We start from the raw sequence: 23,067 nt of genomic DNA on the forward strand, positions 1-23,067 counted from the left end.
TTCAAACAAACAAACCCACAAACAAATAAACACACACTCATTTTTTTATATATATATATATGTATATGAATACAATTTTACAGTCTCTTTATAAAATAAGTACAATAACCCAAACATTTTTCAAAAAATATAATAATAATTTTTTGAACGTTTTCGTTAGAATATCGTATAACGGAACTAATTTATTCATACCGCAAAAATGTGCATTAGTAGAACAAATAGCCTTGCCAAATTATTCGATAATTGCACCAATAATTCCCGACTTACGACAAAAATCATTTTGGTCTTGGAATTTTTCTTAAAATACTTAAGTAAACTATTTTGTCACATTTCAAGTGCTTTGAGACATTGAAGCCTCCGGAATTTTCATTATTTTATATCTAGGATTATATACTTACGTTTCATCAGTTTTTGAATTGCATTTAAGATACCGGGAGAAACATGAATGAATTGTATAACTGAATGATCCATACTCAATCCATAAAAGGGTTTGAAATCGGTTTAAATTGATGCAGCATTCGAAACAACGCAAAACTTCCTCACACTCTTCCCAAATATTTTGCATGCTATAAATAAGTAAACGTATTAAATTAGCCTCTGTGTTAAAAAAAATTAAAACAAATAAATATGTATACAGAAAAAATATCGTAGGTAATTCAACAGATTTCTTTATTCAAATCTATAGTATAGAAATTTTATTCATAGAAATGAATTTCCTTCAAATTAAATTATTTATTTTTGTTAAAATATAATCTGTTGGATTGAACAAATTTCATTAAATTAAGATCCAAAATTTTATTAAAACAATGATAAAAAAGCAATTCTTCAAATTTTCATGAAAATGAGGCAAAATATTCAGCAATCAATCTCGCATACATGATATAAATTTCAAAGACAAATAATATTTTTCGCAATTTTATAAAAAAAAAAAATCTGAATGCAAAACTGTATATCTTTTAAAAAATTGCTTTGAATTCTGGATAAGTGCATAATTTTCTGTTGCAAAATAAGTTATCTTACTAATTTGGACAGACTGAACACAAATCCGTCAAAATATTTAAAATCGGCCAAATGGTTTTCGAGTTTAATTTTATTGTCATGTTTAAACATACATACATACATACATACATACATACATACATACATACATACATACATACATACATACATACATACATACATACATACATACATACATACATACATACATACATACATACATACATACATACATACATACATACATACATACATACATACATACATACATACATACATACATACATACATACATACATACATACATACATACATACATACATACATACATACATACATACATACATACATACATACATACAAACATACATACATAAAGTGCTCATGCTATATTCTTTCAGCGAAAAATCTGTTAAATGATTATTCAATATGGATTTTTTAAATTTAATTAGTTTATATACAATGCTACTAAAATGACAATAAAACAAAATAATTCCATCCAAATGTTTCTGTATAACATACCAATTAAAGTAAATTCACTTTTTTGTCGGACAAAATAAAGTGTAAATTTTATATATCATTATTAAAATTTCTTGTATATCAAAATTTTTTATTTATTTTGATTCTGATTTGTATATCTGGATCTACTTAAGCCATTTTTGTAATTATTTTACCATTATTATTCGCAATCACTATCCGTTCCCCTTGCTTTCCCCCATACGATTATTTTCAAAAGAAATCCGTTTTTGTTCGCTATTTTAGAGGGAATTTTTTGATCAATTGTGGCCAAAAATTTATTTATTGGATTTAGGGAGATGCTCTGAGCAGGTCGTTCCAATTTTTCAGTGTTTTTTTCTTACAATGGTGTTTTTAACATTTGTCGTGTGTTTGAAGTCATGAATCTGTTGAGGCATTAAGTCTCCCAAACCCATTTTTACGGCATTTATTTCAAAATTTTTATTAAATACGCTCGTGAATTGCTCATTTGTTATTGTTTACTCCATTTTCAGTAAGAATCTCGCTCCTAAAGTTGAATAATGTACCAATACCGATAGCCCTCCACCATAATGTTTAAAACCTGGGGTATTGTTTTTAAGATTTTGTATATTGAAGGGCTTAACTTACAATCATTGTCGACATTTTAAAATTTTCGGTACAAATTGGGACTCATCTGACCAACTACGTAAATTTGAGCTAAAAAATAGAATATTAAACACTAATACTTTTAAATACGTTGGTAAAAGGTTGTAGGTATGAGTCAGTTAACTCTTCGTTTGTGTCCAATTTGTAACTTTAGGTGTGGGAAACCTAGGGAAAATTTATTCAAAAAGCTCCAGAGAACACTATGTGAGCATATTACAATCAAATCTTAAGATCAGTGCCTTTGAAATGGACTTGTGCAACTTTATATCTCGGCAAGATTACAAGCTTAAGCACTTGATAAAGTTAAAAAATAACATTACTGTAGGAAAAAATTGTACCACAATTGATCAAAAAATTCCGATGAAATAGTAATCAAAAACGGATTTCTTTTAAAAATTATCATATGGGGAAAGTCAGGGGAAGGGAAGGCGATTGCGAATAATAATGGAGAACAAAATGGCTTAAGTAGATCCAAATATTAAAATCAGAACCAAAATAGATAAAAAATTTTGATATACAAGAAATATAAATTTTACACTTTATTTTGACCGACAAAAAAGTGAATTTACTTTAATTTTAGATGTTATACAGAAAAATTTTAAGTACAATAATTTAGTTTTATTGTTATTTTTGTAGCATTGTATATTAACTAAATGATTTTGAAAAATTTTCATTATTCAATAATCATTTAACCGATTTTTCGATGAAAGAATATAGCATGAGTACTTTTGCACTTTATTTTGTCCGATAGTGTATATCGTCACCTGAAACGCAAACGGCCCTAACTAACCAAAAATTCAAAATCGATTTTAATGTTGATTCTAATGTATTGCATCAAAACAAATGTCCACACCAAAAATTGGACTCTTCTAACAAAAATTATCGATTTTATTAACCAAAAACAAAAGGCCCTATCTACAAAAACATTTCAATATTAAAGGTAAAAAGTGCAATTTATCGATTTTTATATACGCCATTGTCAACTATCATAACAAATGGTAGGTTTCACTATTAAACAATTTGTTTATTTACTACAAATAAATCGCGTTGATTGAAACAAACTTTTCAATATAAATAGTTTTTTGCTTCTCCTGTAAAATTTTAAAAATGTTAGATAGGGCCGTTTGCGTTTTAGGTGACGATATGTAACAACGTATAACCTTTGAGACACGAAATAGAAAAGGAGTTCTACATGAATTGCTCTCTTTAGAACTCTGTTCCTGGAGAGTTTCAGAGGAAATAAAATTTTCACACCACAAATACTTGGTATTTGAATTATTTATATCGAGTTCTGAATCTCCAAAGAATTTTAGGAATCCTAGGAAAATAAATAGGGCTGTCCTTAGTAGAAACTTATCCATCAGTTAATGATGTTATAAAAAATACTGAGGACATTGAAGATATCACAAAAAAGCTTTTAAAGCATCTTGTCCATACGGTATGCATAGGAACAAAAAGAACTGGAAAAACTGAGAAAAAGGGCTACAAAAGAATTATGTACTGCAAGAAAATATTATAAGGATAGTAAATGGTAATCACATAGAAATGCCAGGAATATAAAAAGCACATTAGCAAATCTAAGAGACAATATTTTACAGATAAATTAAATGAAATTGATACCATAAAGGACATCTCCAGATTAAGAAAATTTATGTCCAAACAGAATACCGTCCGGGCAATATTAAAAGGTATAATGATACTTGGACAACATCTGCATTTGGAACTTTAGAGACCCTTTTCCTAACACATTTTCCTGGGTGCAAAGTGAATTCAGAGGATGTAATGTTACCAACAATACATTCTGAGTCCTTGAACTCGTATCTTGATACCAATTTTATAATGGAGGAAAAAAAAGCTTAATTTCATGTTTCTAGGTTCAATATTATAGAAAATTCAAAAAGTACCTTTTGTACAACGAAAAAGTATCAAAAAGTCCTAGGAAACTTTTTTTGGGAAACTTTTGATTTTGCATGAGAGAGAAAGAGAAAGAATATCATTCATCTCTCTCGCGGTACGGAGTTTCTCGTACACGGAAACTTGTTTTGTTATTCTTCTCATTCAAACAACAACAAATCAATGCAATTAATACGTAGTTTCTGAAACAAAAGTTTCTATGTGTGGACATTAAGGAAACTTCAAAAGAAAATTAAGAAAAAGTTTCTTAACAAAAGTTTCCTAGTGTGGACCAGGTCTAGCTTCAATGTTATAGAAAATTCAAAAAGTGCCTTTTGTAGAACGAGAAAGTACCAAAAAGTCCCCTTTTATAGGTTCTCACTTAATCTGAGCTCGCTCTACATATGTACATATGTTTCATGTTTCTAACCAATAACAACCCACTGCTTCATTCGTAATTATTGTTCTTTCTTTGCTTCGTTTTTATACACAAGCTAGTACAATAACACAATTTACCATATGGTTATTAGAGGTGCACAAAAATATCAATTTTGCTCAAATGGCTTTTATTTTGTTCATTAGTGTCTAAAACTAACTGGTATTCAATTTTATCGAAATCGGATAACGGGAACCCGTGCCGGAAATCGATTAAAATAGTGAAATGGTAAATGGTATTCCTTTTTTAATTTCTTCAAAAATTGTGCCTTTAAAATTATAGTTTCTTAAAATGTTGATCAAATTTTATCTTCTAACCTCTAACTACCCATCGCGAAGGGTAGTCATCTTGACGCGATGCGAAGACTTAAGTGTGTTGACCCATGCAGGCCGTACTGGATAGGGTCACCCATACCAGAGGGGCTCATGGCGAGCACTTACTAAGAACTACCCCCCCCCCCCCAAAACCTGGTAGCGTCTGTTTCTCCCCTATGGGGCGGCTACCAGATCTCTTGGGTCTGCCGGGTGTTTTTCCCTTTTCGTGGCTGAGAGGGCACTCGGTAGCACCGGTCCGTTCTTTTTGATCCTATTGGATCTGTCCATCTGAACGTCCGTCAAATCCACCAGCGTCTGTTTTTCCCACATTGGGCGGCTTGGTGGTCTGCCTTCTCCATGTGGTGAGGCAGCCTCCAAAACTTGGCAGTAAGTAAAAAATGCAAACCCTTTTTATATGTCAAATGTCCGATAAAAAGTTGTGCCCCATGTATCCGGTCGGGGGCCTTACAATCTCCGGAGACCTTATTCCCGCGGCGGCGATTTCAGGTCGGGGTGAATCGAATGCTACTAAGATCCGGGCTAGTTTGGCGGCAACACCGGGCCAGACTAATCCGCGAGTTACCGGCAATCAATCACTGGCAGGAAAGGAGGAGGGGAAACCCAAATCCAACGAATGCCTAAAGAAAGCACCCCCTAAAAAGGGTTGCACTAACAAAGGTGGCGAAGTACCTCTGTCTTCTACCCCAAGTACTTCAAAGGCTGCCCAGGCCCTTACCGATGAAAATTCGGCCAATTCCCCTGTCTTGGGTACTGCTAAGGCAGTCAACCCTGTGCCAGTTGTGAGCAATGGTACTGCGAACCAGATTTCGGGTACCATAGCAACACCTCCCCCCGCCAGTGAAGGATCTGCGAACTTGATTTCGGGTTCCTCAGCTGTGCCTCCAGCCCAACCGGGAGATAGTAAACCCACAAGGCACGTAACACCTGCTAGAAGGGCCTTCATTAAACGGCGCGCCGCAGAGAAAATTATCGACCGGTTAGGTAAAGAACCTGCCGAGTCCCTGTCTTCCGATGACTTGTCATCCCTAAACTGGGCTAAGTCCGTCTTGGCTGACCAACAAACTCTCCCCCTCACGTCGAAAGACGCGCCTAAACGGCAACGTTCGGAGGACGAGACACAAGGTCAGTCGCAACAGCCCGAGACCAAGAAATTGAAGCAGCATAGGACGTTTGATAGGTCCTTCAGTGAGGTTGCCAAGGGTCACCTCGTTAGAGCTATCATCGACCGTGCAGATTCAGATTGCTCTATATCCCACTCAAACTGGGATATTGTGCGTAGAAAGCTGATGGGAGTGTTCTGGCGAGTTCTTAAGGAGAACCCAGGTCCCCCCCCTCAGTGTGATGATGTTGGCTGGTACCGTGGTCAGGTAAAGCTAATGGCCTGCTCAAATGAGCGATCTGCTAGCTACTTAAGCTGGCGATAGCTCTTTTGGATGGCCTGTGGGATGGAGCGATGCTGGATGTGGTCTCTGTTGACGAGATACCACGCCGGCCTAGGTCCACTGCCCTGGTTCCCGACGAGCCAGCGAAACCAGAGGAGATATTGGAGTTACTGAAGATTGGAAACCCTGAAATCCCCACACATGACTGGAAGGTAGTCAGGGTATCCGAATCTGAAGGACACTCCAGAAGGATCACCGTCGTTATGAACAAGGAGTCCTTGGCGCCGCTTCGGGAGAGACGAGGAAAGGTCTACTACGGCTTTGAGTCGATCTTTCTCCGTGTCTACCGAGGTGACGACAAGGACCAGGGATGGATAATGAGATTTTGTTTCAGTATCAAAAAATATTTCAGAGGGTACTTTTTTGGATTTTAGAGTACTAAAATATTTTTTTTGCTGAAAGTTGTTAATTTTTTAAATACACCTTCACATATTTAGACATTTTTAAATAATTAACAACAAATTATATACCGTAGGGTGATCGATTATTCGACATTTTCCAAAAACCGGTTTTCGAGTAGTTCGAATAGTTGACATTTGAAAAAAACCGGTTGATATTTTTCAAATTCAGAGAAAACTGTTTTTTATTATACATAAAAACCTCTAGTTTAATTTGAAAAAAAATTATGACCCGAACTGATTTTTTAAAATAAACATTATTTCTTTAATGTAAAAAATTGGGAAGAATCATAATCCTAGATTATTCTAAAGTCCCTGTTTAGTAAATTTTCATAGGCATTCCAACACTGCTATAATATTTCAGCGACAAATTAATTATAGTAATTGGAATATAATCTTAAGATTGATAAAATTTTATCCAACAGTTATTCCAATCAATTTTACAAATAAATTTTTTTAATTAATTAGGAAAATCAAAAAAGTTTAACCAAAAGTGCTTTAGAAAAATATACTCTAGTTTCTTGACTCGAATATTTTAAAATTTAGACAGGCTGTATTATTATTTATTTCAAAATTTAATTGAAGTAATCTTTGAATACAAAGCAAATAAAAGTATTCGAAACCGGCTTTTAAAAAGTTAAAAAACCGGGTTATTCGATATTCGAAAAAATCAACATTTAGAAAAAACCGACACTGGTAAATAGTTAAACTGAAAAATTTTATTGATAATAGAATGAAACCATAAAGTGTTATATACCATTGTAAAGCTAATGAAATTACGCGTATGCGAAAAATTACGACATTTGTAATCATTTTGGTGTTGTATACAAATTTGTGTATGTCATTGAAATCGTCTCCCAAGGACCTTTCATATGAACCAAAATTTGGATATGGTTTATTTGTCAAAAATGTGAAAAAATAACATAAAAACCCTAAAAAGGACCTTTTTATCCTTTGATCCAGCTCACCAAATATTGACGTCAGGACAAAAATTTTGAGAAATGGAATCTTAGAATGAACTAAATTTTCATTTTCGGTGGGAACATCAGCAATTTCCATTTTGGGGCCACCCTAATATACATATGTGTTATTAAATTAAAATTCGATGTACATAGGTGTTCATTTGTTAAAAAATCAATAGTCATATCAAATTCTACACATGAGACCATACATAAGACCATCCATGACATGAAACAATAATTTGTTTTAAAGTCCAAATAATTTTCACCAAAAATTTCTCTTATTATCTATGGTTGAATTCTTAATTTCAAAACATATCGTTTTATATTAGATAGAAATTGAGTCCTTCGAGCTTCTATCATTGGGAAATATTTAGTTTTAAAGTCAAATATTTTTTCAAAATTGAAATTTTTGGTAATTTTTTCATATAATATTAACAATGGAATTTAATTAGATTAATATTCATATAATGTCAATCAAGATAAAAATTCGAAATGAGCTGCATTGGTTATTTGCAAAACATACTTCTAAAAAGTGGCTTTTAAAACTAGATTTCAAAACATTCTTAGAATTTCAAATTTGAACTTTTAAAGATACTTTGACCCCATTTTCTCATTGTCTGATTATGTTTTATCATAACGATAAATTGACATTTTACATACAAAAATTATTTTAACCGGCAGTATATCCACCTGGTAAACGATAACCGGAGGATGAGATATTGGCCTGAGAGTATCAAATAAGACTCGGGAGTATCACGGTACTTTTGAACATCAAATAGTATCAAAAAAAGTACCATCGTACCAAATTTGCCATCCCTGACAAGGACAAAACTGTTCACAATGACGAGGATCCGGCTCCGGAAGAGATGTCGTGCGACGAGGCTGCCAGTTCAATCGCCGAGGAGGACTCGACAACCAATTCACAACTGGTTGGTGAGTTTTTCGAGGGGGTTGAAGAGACAGTCGACGGCTGCGAAACGGTTGACGAGGACGACCTCCTGAAATCCGATCAAGAGGACGCCAACGTCACCGTTTTACGCGTCTCGAAGAAGAAGAAGAATGGTGAAGGTCACACAAATTAACCTTCACCATTCCAAAGCAGCTTCGGCTGCCCTGCTCCTCCGGTTGGCAGAGAGAGGGGAGGAGCTCATACTGGTCCAAGAGCCCTGGATCCACCGTGAAAGGGTTTGCGGACTTAGTATCAAAGGCTATAAGCTTTTATACATGAATGGTATAGGTAGGATTAGATCATGTATACTTGCCAAAAGCGATCTAAAGGTCTTCATCCTCTCTGATTACAGCGATGAAGACACTGTTGTAGCGGCCTGGGAGACAAGCTCTGGTACCATACTAGTGGTCTCCTGTTACATGGCCCATGACCACTGCGAACCACCGCCAAACAAAAAGGTTCGCGATATTGTAAATAGGGCGAACAATGAAAAGTTGCCGATCATAATTGGGGCTGACGCCAATGCACATCATGAGATATGGGGCAGCTCGGATATCAACGCAAGGGGTGAGTCAATTTTCAACTTTATTCTTTGCAATGGTATTGATGTAGTTAATACTGGTTCAGAACCTACCTTTGTGGTGTCGAACAGAAGGGAGGTTTTAGACATTACGCTAGTTAGTTCTAGGCATTTTAACATGATCAGGGAATGGAGGGTGATCACATGTATATTGACTTTATAATAGAGGTCAGGGAAACGAAGGCTATGCCTATTCGAAATAGGAAAAGAACGGATTGGACAAGACAACATGAGATCCTATCCAACCTTCTCCAGCAACCACCGTACATACAAAATCGGACGGATATTGAGAATGCGACTAACGTACTTACAAATGCGTTCGACAGAGCAATCTCGGAATCTTGCAGACCAAAGGTCTGTAAAGGTAAGAGTAAACCACCATGGTGGTCCTCGGAAATAGCAGACACTCGCAAAGCGTGTCGCAGATTGTTTAATGAGGCCAAACGAGTATAAAGCCTCAGTGAACAGGTTCAAAAACCTGGTCAGGAATGCAAAACGCAAGTCTTGGTTATCCTTCTGTAGCGGCGTGGAGGGATCTTCTGAGACGAGCCGCTTGCGGAAAATACTGTCTACATCGACGGTTGTTCCTAGCTACATCCAAAAGGACTGTGGCTCATGGACAACTTGCGGTAAGGAGACTCTAGAAGTCCTCCTTGACGCCCATTTTCCTGGTAACTCTCCTCTCACGGGGGAGCTCTCCAATGAACTCTCTGATACGCGCATGGAGGCAAACAATCTCATTAATGAGGATAAGCTGAAATGGGCCCTCGAGAGCTTTGACCCGTATAAATCACCGGGTCCTGATGGAATAATACCTGCTGATCTCCAGCACAATGAGGATGTCATAATCCCCTGGCTGACTAGAATCTACTCGGCCTGTCTTGAATGGTCCTACATTCCTGAATCTTGGACCAGATGCACGGTGGTCTTTATCCCCAAAGGGGGGAAGGCCTCTCATACTAAACCGAAAGATTTCAGGCCAATCAGTCTGTCATCCTTTCTCTTGAAAACCTTGGAAAGGATTATCGATCTGCACATTAGAAGTACGATCGATTCTGACCGTTTATCTGCATCTCAACATGCCTATATGAAAGGTAGATCTGTTGAAACTGCACTTCACTCACTCGTAGGCTTTGTTGAAAAATCCCTCGAGCACAAGGAATATGCATTAGTGGCCTTCCTTGATATTGAAGGGGCCTTTAATAATGTACTACCAGAATCAATTTTATTGGAACTGGCTAGGCTGGGTGTTACCCAGCCGATCTCCCAATTTATTAGTAGACTTTTGACTAATCGAGTCATAATTTCTACCATGGGAAATGCCACTGTTTACAGGATGGCGAAACGCGGCACTCCACAAGGAGGAGTCTTATCACCTCTTCTTTGGAACATTGCCATTAACTCACTACTCATGGAACTCGATTCCATGAAGTGCAAGACTATTGCATATGCGGATGACGTGGCGGTCGCTGTCTCTGGCAAACATCTAACCACCATCTCACAATGCCTGCAACAATCACTGAGCCGACTGAGTCGATGGAGCTAGAACAGTGGTCTCAGTGTCAATCCTGGGAAGACCGAACTTGTTCTATTCTCGAACAGATACAAGATTCCCTCCTTTCCTCTTCCTCGCCTGAATGGGGTAGAGCTTAAACTCTCCGACAGTGCAAAATACTTAGGTATCATTCTCGATTCTAAGCTACTATGGAATCTAAACATCAAAGCGAGAGCCTCTAAGGCATCTATCGCGTTGTACGCATGTAGGAAGGCCATTGGTAAGAACTGGGGAATTAGTCCCAAGACTGCAAAATGGATCTTCGACATGGTTATAAAGCCTATTCTGATGTATGGAGCGCATGTCTGGTGGAAAGCTTTGGAAAAATCCACCTACTGCAATCATACTGAAGGAATAATGGTTCTAAGTCCACTACAGGTGTGGGTGGTGGCTTCTTTATTCCCTGCTTAAATAAAGCGGTATGTTTTAAGCTGAACGATAACTGCAGCGTCCTACAGGCTGAAATCTCAGCTATAAAAAGAGCGGTTAACTGGATGAGGTACTATAGGATATACAATGTTAATATCCGAATTTGTACTGACAGTAAACCTGCTATAAAGTCTCTAACTGGTGTCTACACGACATCCAGACTGGTTCGCGAATGTCGGGTGTCTCTTGACGAGATGGCGAACCATTCGTGCCTGGAACTATTCTGGGTACCGGGTCATTCTAACATTCCCGGAAACAGAAAAGCGGAGGAACTAGCAAAAACTGGCTCCCGCCTTCATACAGGGGACACTGACACACTAGTCGGTGTTCCGCTTTCATGCTGTAAGGTTTTTATTCAGCATGAACTCTATGGGTCTGCTCAGACCAGATGATCATCACTGACCTATTGCTCTACATCAAGAATGACCTAGCCTCTCTATGATGAGCGAAGGTCTTTCTGTCTGATGGGGCTTCCAAGGATGAGACTACGCAAACTGGTAGCCATCCTAACAGGGCACTGTACTTTAGGTGCGCATGCAAGAAGACTAAATCTTCCATACAATGATTATTGCAGGAGCTGTCAAAGTGAGGAAGAAGAGGAAACTGTAGAACACTTTCTCTGCCTCTGCCCTGCCCTATCTAATATCAGGACTGAGTTTCTAGGCAGTCCAATATTGCATGAACTTGCGGCTTTATCTAATATAGACATATATAAGATTGAATCGTTCATTCGTGCCTCTGGCTGGTTTAACACCATGTTAATCACGGACATGTAATGTCCCATAGGTTGGTCTTCTCTTGGCAGGATCCGCTATAGGGTACCACAACGGGACCATTAGGACCCAAGTGAGTCGGTCAAATGGCCGACTGCCTCAATAACCTAACCTAACCTAACCTATTGGTTATGTGTGTTGTTGTTATTGTTTGTTTCTAAATTTTTCTTGAGATTTTTAGAGGTTGTCTTGGATTGTTGCTCATATCTCAGTTATTTATGGACCGATTTTGCTGATTCTTCTCGAAAGAATCTCTGACAGAATTATTGAAGATTCGGATCTCGCAGATATCTGGGGTCTTCTAAAAACTGATTCCAACAGACGGACAGCCAGTAGGACATGGTTAAATCGACTCTGCTATCTATTTCTAAGGATCCAGAATATATTTATATTAGAGTGGGTCGATCTCTATGGACAAAAACAAAAGTTGTGTCAGTCACCCCCTAGGATTAAAAATATGTTAATAATATTTCCAAAAATATAAAAATTATTTTTTTTACACGACTAGATTTTTTTATTAGACGTAACATTCTATGCCCGACTTCTGATATCTCGGATCCTTCCACAAAATCTGAAATTGTTGCTATACAAGAATAAAGAGCATTTAATTATATGAAATATAGGCTTTTGAAATGTTCACTTTTATGCATAAACGGCTATTTTATAGATATTTAAAAATGTTCAAATATTCATTATCAACCGTTCTCATAACATACAATTAATTTGCCAGAAAAAAAGTCGAAAACATTTTTTTGAAAATGAATTATAAAACAGAAATCCTTTTTATTTTTCCCGTTACAAACCCTTTTAGATCCCACTTTCTATCAAAAAAGAGGAAAGTTAATTATATCCTACAGCACACTAGTGGTTTAGCTATGTTCATCCGACTTCAAACAAATCAAACTTCAATGAAACTACAAGTCGAAATTATCCAGATAATTCGATACAAATAGGCTCATATGTTTCATTTTTCCGAAGCACGAAGTTGTTTGACAATGGATTAAATCGGTCCATTATTACCCTAACCCTCATGCACTTACTCCCCGAATAGGGCTTTGGAGCTCTTAATTATGGCTTCAAGGTGGTTAATTCGCTCTTCAACACTATCATTATGATGAAATTCTGCATATCTAACTATTGTATGAACATAAATCCATTCACCAAATTTTGATAGGATCGGTCCATAATTGATCCTAGTTAAATAGTATATGGAAAATAAGACAAAATTCAATATAAATGCTGTATTAAAGAATAAATCACATTTTAGATATGCTCATATCTGGTATCATATGGTCGGCCTTTCCCGACTATTCCTTTTTTAGTAGTTTTAATTATTTCAAGAACTTCTTTAAAAATATGTAACTATGTAAAATAATGGTTAATTTATTATAAAATAAATTTATCACATTTTAGAAAAATTAGTATAATCATTTTTCAGAATTGATAAAAAAAAACAAGAAACACAAGTAGTTGTATGGAAAAAAACATAAAAAACTTTTTTTTAAAACTTAGCATAACACTTTAATTTTTCATCGATTTTTATAAAATAAAATGTTTAGTTAATAGAATTAAATGCTAAATAAAATTATCTTTCTTTTGTTAAGATAGGGGTTAGGATGCAATTTTTGTATTGTAAATTAATTTGAAAAAAATAGTTTTCGATCATATTCCTAGCAAATTAATTGTTTGTAGTTAGAACCTGTAAAACAGCTCCTTATGCATAAAAGTGAGCATTTCTAAAGGTAATATTTCATATACCCAGCAAAAATAAAACGAAGTACTTCCAAAAGAATAACATTTATCACCACTTTAAAAGTAGCACTAAGTGAATTATTTAACCTTCTGAGGAAGTGATTTTTAAAGACTTCCGAAGATGCGAAAATAATTATATTTTTTTAAAGCTGAAGATATTTTTTTGTTCTTAGATTCTTGGGAGATAAACAATTTTACTTTTGGGCTTCTGTTTTATTAAATGTGTCTATTACTCTCATTAATGTTAATATTGTTTAAGTTAAATTAGTTGTATTCTATAATAATACAATTTCACTTCCGAATAATTTCCAAAAAAATAGCATAAAAATTACTTCTTGAGAATGACTTCAGAAGTAGTGAATTTGGAATCAAATAAGAAGGACATCCATCCTATGACAAGCCTGTGTTAAAATCATCACTTCTTCAGCTCTTTTTCAGTACTTCCATGGAGTAAATTCTACTTCTTTTTCGCTTCTTTGGAAGTTCTTTTTTTGCTGGGTAATTAAATGTATAGCCACAATTTTAGATTTTTGGGAACGATCCAAAATTTTAGAAGTCACGCATAGAATATGACGTCGAATTAAAAAATTGTCTAAGAGTGAAATATAGCTACAGTCAAGCCATAAATATTGATATATGATATGTTACGGTCGGACTTAAAATGGCGGCGTAACATATAAAAAACAAAAAGGTCGATATTTCTAGGCGTGGCAAAAAATATTTTATTATGATATGTTATTAACATATCATTAATCGTAGGAGGCTCAACTTTTTTTTAGACCCACCCTAATGTATATAATTTATAAGGTCGGAAAAATTATATTATAGTAATTACAAACGGAATGACAAACTTATATAAATTTTCTTTTTAATTTAGAGGGTTCAAAAATATGATGAAATTTTTTAATAGCACATCAACGATATTTTGTGTGAGCATTGTCCGACTTCTTAGAAGTACAATTATCTTCTCGTGAATAATTTATAGCAAAAGCCGTCAAAGTTATAGCGGTTTAAAGTTAAAAAAATCACAAAATCATGTTTTTTCCTGAAACTCAAAAATATAAACAACGATATAACCCACAACGAAGGACCAAAAATACAAACGAAATTAAACCAAATATTTGTGGATAAAGTTTTTTACGCTCTTCAAAATTTTCTTTTTTATAAAACTAACTACACATTTTTTATAGATTATTTAACATAGTGAATTAATATGTACATTAATTTAGATTAAAAATTGTAAGGATTTTAATTTATTTATACATATATTCGAATGTATTTTTTAAATTGCCTTAAATCCTAAATGGTTATATTTTTCGAACGGCTTATAGATTTTTCTGTAGAAGTCATTAGTAGCAACCTAAAAGTATATAATTTCTACCTAATATTTTCAAATGTATTACATATTTACAAATGTATAAAAATAATATTCTTATGGGTTTAAAATAAATTAAAAAATGTAGTTTTAACCAAAAAGTGGTAGAATTTTTTTAATTTTTATAGTATAGAATACAAGGTACTAAAAAAATTAAAAAAAGTAAGAGTGCTATATTCGGCTATGCCGAATCTATTATACCCACCATCAAACCGTATGCCGTAAAAGGAATGCTCTCCTATAAATATCAGGGTGCTATTACTCATCAAATTTACTGAACAGGAATTTTTTTAATTTTTATAGTATAGAATACAAGGTACTAAAAAAATTTAAAAAAAAGTAAGAGTGCTATATTCGGCTATGCCGAATCTATTATACCCACCATCAAACCGTATGCCGTAAAAGGAATGCTCTCCTATAAATATCAGGGTGCTATTACTCATCAAATTTACTGAACAGGACCTTATATGAGAGGTAGGGTGATTTATTGACTGTTTTCAAAAAATTTTTCATAATTTTTTAGCCCGATTTTGGTTCATATAAAACATGTTTACATCGAATATTAGTTCCCAACACTTTCAACATTAAATTCGGAAGGAAAATTTACGTTCCTATAAAAGTTTTTTAGGTTTTGGCTCGTAAGAAACTTACTTATGTCAAATTTCATCTATACACTCGTACTTTTAAGCCAGTAATGAGCGTTAAAGTAATTATTTGGAGGGGACAGGGTCATTTATGCACCGATCCACATAAAATAAGCTAGAGAGGATTTTGATAGTAAGAGACTTACTTATGTCAAATTTCATTGCTTAACTCGTATATTTCATCGGTATAGTCGTATTTTTAAGACAGTAATGAGCATCAAAGTAGCGGTAGGGTCAATTATGGACCGATCCACATAAAATTTGGTAAAGAGGTTTTGGCTCGTTAGAGACTTACTTATGTCAAATTTTAAGCCAGTAAGGAACATTAAAGTAATTTTTTGAAGGGGACCTTATATGAGGGGTAGGGTCAATTATGGACCGATCCACATAAATTTTAGAGGTTTTGCTTAAATTTAATTTAATAAACGCTCGCACATGGACTAATAAAAAAATAAAACAACCATAATTTTGGTTACATTTGTTTACAACCATATATATTTCCACCAAAATGTATTAATGGAATTATTATAATGAAATTATATAAGTTGTCAAATGAGAGTACAGTTTTGAAATTAATGAAAAAAGCATTTTTCATTTTTTATACCCAAATTGATTTTGTCATTCCGTTTGTAACACATCAAAATATTGGTCATAGACCCATAAAAGTATATATATTCCGGGTCCTTATTAAATTCTAAGACAATCTAGCCATGTCCGTCCGTCAGTCTGTTGAAATCACGATAGGGACCACACGAGAGGAGCTAGACAGTTGAAATTTTGCATAAATATTCTCTATTGCTAAGGTTTGAAAATGGGCAATATCGGTCCACTTTTTCGGACAGCCCCCATACAAGTGGACCTCCAAAAAATAGCTTTAACGGTCATAACTGCTTTAGAAGTACGAGTATAGCGATGAAAACTCATTACTGGCCTAAAAATGCGAGTATAGCGAACGAACCAAAACTTCTCAACCAATTTTTTTAGGATCGGCTCATAAATGACCCTACCCCCATATAAGGTCCCCTTCAGAAAATTTCTTTAACACTCATTACTGGCCTAAAAATTCGAGTTCCCCTTCTGAAAATGACTTTAACGCTCATTACTGGCTAAAAAATACGAATATAGCAATAAAATTTTACAGAATTAAGTTCCACGCGAACCAAAATTTCTTTACCAACTTTTATGTGGATAGGTCCATAATTGACCCTATTCCCCCTATTGAGTCCACTTCAGGAAATGGCTTTAACGCTCATTGCTGCCTTAAAAATATGAGTAAAGCGATGAAATGCGACACACGTAAATTTCTTACGAGCCAAAACCTCTGTACCAATTTTTTTTGGATCGGCCTAAAAATGATCCTTCCCCCATACAAGGTCCCCCTCTACAAATGACTGTAATGCTCATTACTGGCTTAAAAATATTAATGTAGTGACGAAATTTGACACATATGGACATAAGGTCCATAATTTACCCTGCCGCCCATACAATGTCCGCTTCGAAAAATTACTTTAACGCTCATTATTGGTTAAAAAATACGACTATAGCAATGAAATGTGATACAAGCAAAGTATATTAATAAAGTAGCGACATCTCTTGTTGTACAACAACATCTACAACAACCACATGTATTTTGTTTTTGGAATAATTTAAGATTGTGTCAAAATAAAATTTCCTTGAACAACAATGTGAACAAAACATAAATAAAAAAATATTACTTTTAAGTTAAAAATATTAACGATTTAATTATATTATTATATATTATACAATTTATTACACTTTTAAACTTCTTTAAAACCACTTTTAATTCACTTTTTCAACTTTTCACAAATTTTAACAAATAGCAAAGCACAATTTAAAAATGGCGACGTAAACAATGTTAACAATTTTCAAAACAAACTTTGACAACTTGCTTCATTTATCTAGTTTAAAAAAAATAGTCAGCTGTTCAAGTGATGCTACTTTATTAATTTACTTTGGATACAAGTATGTAAGTTCCTCGCGAGCCAAAATCTCTATACCAAATTGAATGTGCATCGGTCCATAATTGACCCTACCACCCATATAAGGTCCACTTGAGAAAATTACTTAAACGATCATTACTGCCTTAAAAATATGAGTTATGAAATACGGTTATAAAATTCGCTCCGAATTTCATGCGGAATGTGTCGGTAATTCACCCTACCCCCCATATAAGCCCCTTTATAAAATTACATTACCGCTAATTACTGGCATAAAAATGCGAGTACAGTGATGATATTCCATTTACACAAGTTTTATATGAACCAAAATCGGTCTACAAAAAGTTATTATTTATACTTAGGAACATAATTCTTCATTCCGAATTTAGTGAGGACTGATCTATAACTGACCCTAGCCCCTATAAAAGGTTCCCTTCAGGAAAGAGTTACTTTATTAATTTACTTTGGATACAAGTATGTAAGTTCCTCGCGAGCCAAAATCTCTATACCAAATTGAATGTGCATCGGTCCATAATTGACCCTACCACCCATATAAGGTCCACTTGAGAAAATTACTTAAACGATCATTACTGCCTTAAAAATATGAGTTATGAAATACGGTTATAAAATTCGCTCCGAATTTCATGCGGAATGTGTCGGTAATTCACCCTACCCCCCCACAGTGGGGCAGAATGGAAATTTTTTGGAAATAAATCTGGCATTTCTAAACGGCTGATCCGATCGGGATAAAATTTGGCGTGAGCGTAGCCAAGGAGTATTCGAGTTTAAGTTTTGAAGATGAACCCTGCAGATGCCCCAGGGACGGCGCTGTGGCGGCTCAAAGTAGGGTACCTACGACATGTAAAATTTTTAAACTCGTGCCATTTTTTTGTTTTTCACCCAAATACAAAGATTTTTATATTTTGTGAAAGCGCTCGACGAGATCTTGAAAAAACATGCTTGGACATACTACTTATCTCTTATAATATCCGAGTTATAGGCATTTAAAAATTTAGTGATACAAAATTTACCATACCTTGGTCCGCCTTTTTTTGAATACCGGGCGTAATTTTGGACCAAATGGACTCAATTTTTTCTTGTTAGTTAGACAACAAAATTTCCAATAATATACAAAAAATTTCAGATCAATATCGTTTACAGATCCAAAAATATACGTTTTTTAATTTAAAAATTCAAAAAATTTTAGATTTTTGGCGTTTTTTTGCCAAAAATGTGTCTTAACTCTTTTATTAATAAAATACAATTTTTATTAAAAACATATAACAATTTTATAGTTTTCTAAAAGGTATCTTTACGCAGAACGCTTTGGCGTAAAAAACTTGCCCTATTTTTTGAAAATGTTGCCACTGCGTCCTTCCGAATATGACCTATTTTTTATCAAAACTTCAACTTTGGGCGACATGTTCTAAAATCCCAAAGCTGGGATCAGAAAACTGAAAGCAGTTTTGGAAACCTCAATATGTTTTCTATTTACTCCAAAAGTATTTTCCCAGCCCTGAAAGAAATGTGGACCCTATGGGCAAAAAAGTAAAAAATCCCATTTTTGGGATTTTCATTCCTATTTTTGGGAATTGCGGGATGCCTTTTGACCTTTTCAATTTTTTTTTTGCATATTCTTATTTGAAATGACAAATTTAACAAGCGTTGAAAATTTCATTGAGTTTTGTTCATAAATAAAGATTTTGTCATATATTACATATTTGTTTAATTTCTAAAACTATGATTTATATCAAAATTTTAATAGGATCGCAGATAGCTACAACAATTTAGTCCATATTTATCCCTTAATATCATTTTTTAGTTAGATATGGAAATTCTCGACCCTTTACAAAAAATTTCAAGCCAATATCTCAATTACATTCAAAAATATGTTCATTTAAACCTGTGTCCTTTAATTTCATCTTTTTCATATTTTAGTATTAAGTATGACAGCACATATTTAAATCTTATATTTACCTATTTTCTATTTGTTTGCTTATCCTTATAATTGAAAGGTCCTATTATGCTTAAATTTTCAAAAATTTATAACTATTTTTTACCTAAATTTTTTCGACAGATCATTTCGTTCTGTTTCGTTTATGATCATATAGGTAAAAATATACAGGTAATGATAATTTCGATTCATTCACTAATAAGAAATATCAATGACTGAATTACAGGTTATAGTAATATAGTCCTAAATGTTAATAGGTAGACAATTCGTAATTTTTTACTTTGGAATACCTGTATCGGAAATGACAAGAATTGGTATATAAGTAAACTTCTCAGATTTTAAGTACCATATTTAATAAATCTACAATGAAGATTACATTAAAGTACGAAGAGTTGTGTTCCGTTTTATGGAGTATATCTTCAAAAGGGCCAGAAAGAATTGAAGACATTTCAAATTATATAAAAACTACATATAGTAGAAAAGTAGACAAAACAGGCATATCAAAAATTGAAAACTTTTTAAAACTTTTTGATGTAAAAAGTAAGTCTGTGGATGGAAATCAAAAGAAATTTCGATTAAAATTTTGTAGTTGGATGGAAACTACTACGGAAATCTCAACTTACAACACATCAACAGGAGCGCCTTGCAAGTCATACGAAGACTTATGTTCAAGGTAAAAAAAAAGAGGGTCACACAAAAACTTTTTTCAATCTCAAATGAGGAAATTGCTGATACATTTAACGAAATGCTGAAAAAGGAAAACCAACATATGGATGTCGTACATATTGCAACTATTCTTCCTAATGCATCACCAAAACGACTTAAGCGAATTGTGGAAAGTATACCAACTCCAACATCATAATCAAATTTTACTGAAGAGGAAGCAATAGCGCTTATGTTGGAACTGGGTCTCAGTCGAAATAAGTACCAAATATTAAGGAAAGCTCTGCATGAAAAAGGACACAATATATTACCATCATACAAGGCGATCCAGGAAAAAAAAAACAAACTATCCTACTAAATCAACAAAAAATAATGAAGAATTGAAAGAACTGAGAGCTGCGGAAAAAAGCAGAATCCATGAAGAATTTAAAGTTCAGATGGGATTAAACATCGACAAACCACTTTCAAGTTGCGGTAGTACAAATGACGGTAATACGTCGAGAAGGTTTTTTCGTGATTTTGAAATTACTTCAAAAATAACTGGAATCGACAAGGAGTTGCTTCGAAGAGTTAAAACTATTTTAATGGCACTGAATAGTAAACATAAAATTAATGAAAATCGATTTGGGGAATACACATCTGAAATTTCTAAATTACTTGTATCTCTGTATCCATGGAGGGAACTAACACCAACAGTACACAAAGTATTGTGTCATGGTCAAATAATAATTGAATCGAATATTCTTCCACTTGGAGAGTTAACAGAAGAAGCCCAGGAAGCGAGGAATTGAGATTTTAAGCATGTTCAACTATTCAGCTCAAGAAAATGCTCCAGGCAATCACAGAATGAAGATATTTTTAATAGTTTATTTCTATCTTCTGATCCTGTTCTTTCAACTATGCGAAAAAGATGGATTTGTTATGAAACTCTATCATCTCAAAACAAGGAAGATTTAAAGGACTTATATTACCTTCTGGATATGTATACCGATATGACAGATTATTTTATAGAAAATAAGTAGTGTTAGGAATTAACTATATAAGTAGGTTGTAAGAATTAATTGTATTATGTTTAAGATAAACAGTTCAAATAAAAAAAGCTATTATACTAACTGATGATATTGTGTTTTATATTTCGGTGGGCGGGAAAGGTAATTTGTGTGGGGTGATTTAGGTGTTGTTGTGTGTGGCTCATAATAAAATTATAATTTTTTTTATTTTATATACAATATTATAATAAAATAATTAACTAAATAATTTTTAAAAATTGTCCAAATATTTTATTCAACACCAAATGTATGTTCTGTCATACTTAATACTAAAATATGAAAAAGACGAAATTAAAGGACACAGGTTTAAATGAACATATTTTTGAATGTAATTGAGATATTGGCTTGAAATTTTTTGTAAAGGGTCGAGAATTTCCATATCTAACTAAAAAATGATATTAAGGGATAAATATGGACTAAATTGTTGTAGCTATCTGCGATCCTATAAAAATTTTGATATAAATCATAGTTTTAGAAATTAAACAAATATGTAATATATGACAAAATCTTTATTTATGAACAAAACTCAATGAAATTTTCAACGCTTGTTAAATTTGTCATTTCAAATAAGAATATGCAAAAAAAAAATTGAAAAGGTCAAAGGGCATCCCGCAATTCCCAAAAATAGGATCCCAAAAATGGGATTTTTTACTTTTTTGCCCATAGGGTCCACATTTCTTTCAGGGCTGGGAAAATACTTTTGGAGTAAATAGAAAACATATTGAGGTTTCCAAAACTGCTTTCAGTTTTCTGATCCCAGCTTTGGGATTTTAGAACATGTCGCCCAAAGTTGATGTTTTGATAAAAGATAGGTCATATTCGGAAGGACGCAGTGGCAACATTTTCAAAAAATAGGACAAGTTTTTTACGCCAAAGCGTTCTGCGTAAAGATACCTTTTAGAAAACTATAAAATTGTTATATGTTCTTAATAAAAATTTTATTTTATTAATAAAAGAGTTAAGACACATTTTTGGCAAAAAAACGCCAAAAATCTAAAATTTTTTGAATTTTTAAATTAAAAAACGTATATTTTTGGATCTGTAAACGATATTGATCTGAAATTTTTTGTATATTATTGGAAATTTTGTTGTCTAACTAACAAGAAAAAATTGAGTCCATTTGGTCCAAAATTACGCCCGGTATTCAAAAAAAGGCGGACCAAGGTATGGTAAATTTTGTATCACTAAATTTTTATATGCCTATAACTCGGATATTATAAGAGATAAGTAGTATGTCCAAGCATGTTTTTTCAAGATCTCGTCGAGCGCTTTCACAAAATATAAAAATCTTTGTATTTGGGTGAAAAACAAAAAAATGGCACGAGTTTAAAAATTTTACATGTCGTAGGTACCCTACTTTGAGCCGCCACAGCTCCGTCCCTGGGGCATCTGCAGGGTTCATCTTCAAAACTTAAACTCGAATACTCCTTGGCTACGCTCACACCAAATTTTATCCCGATCGGATCAGCCGTTTAGAAATGCCAGATTTATTTCCAAAAAATTTCCATTCTGCCCCACTGTGCCCCCATATAAGCCCCTTTATAAAATTACATTACCGCTAATTACTGGCATAAAAATGCGAGTACAGTGATGATATTCCATTTACACAAGTTTTATATGAACCAAAATCGGTCTACAAAAAGTTATTATTTATACTTAGGAACATAATTCTTCATTCCGAATTTAGTGAGGACTGATCTATAACTGACCCTAGCCCCTATAAAAGGTTCCCTTCAGGAAAGAGTTTTGGTAGTTAAAATACGAGTTTTCCTTATTTA

The 23,067-nt window shown here is 33.9% G+C and overlaps 1 protein-coding gene across 1 annotated transcript in view; it reads right to left on the minus strand.

Moving 5' to 3' along the window:
• Positions 1-391: 391 nt before the first annotated feature.
• Positions 392-23,067, minus strand: part of LOC119601984 (calcineurin-binding protein cabin-1-like) — a 446,878-nt gene continuing 424,202 nt past the window's right edge. Inside the window, exon 14 of the mRNA XM_037953280.1 lies at positions 392-566. Within this exon, the coding sequence (XP_037809208.1) occupies positions 395-566 (172 nt within the window). The 3' untranslated portion in view covers positions 392-394. The remainder of the gene's footprint in view (positions 567-23,067) is intronic.

The sequence above is a fragment of the Lucilia sericata genome, unplaced genomic scaffold, assembly GCF_015586225.1.
Source record: "Lucilia sericata isolate MDLA Ls3-8-SP2 unplaced genomic scaffold, ASM1558622v1 Contig000203F_arrow, whole genome shotgun sequence".
NCBI classification, from domain to species: Eukaryota; Metazoa; Arthropoda; class Insecta; order Diptera; family Calliphoridae; genus Lucilia; species Lucilia sericata.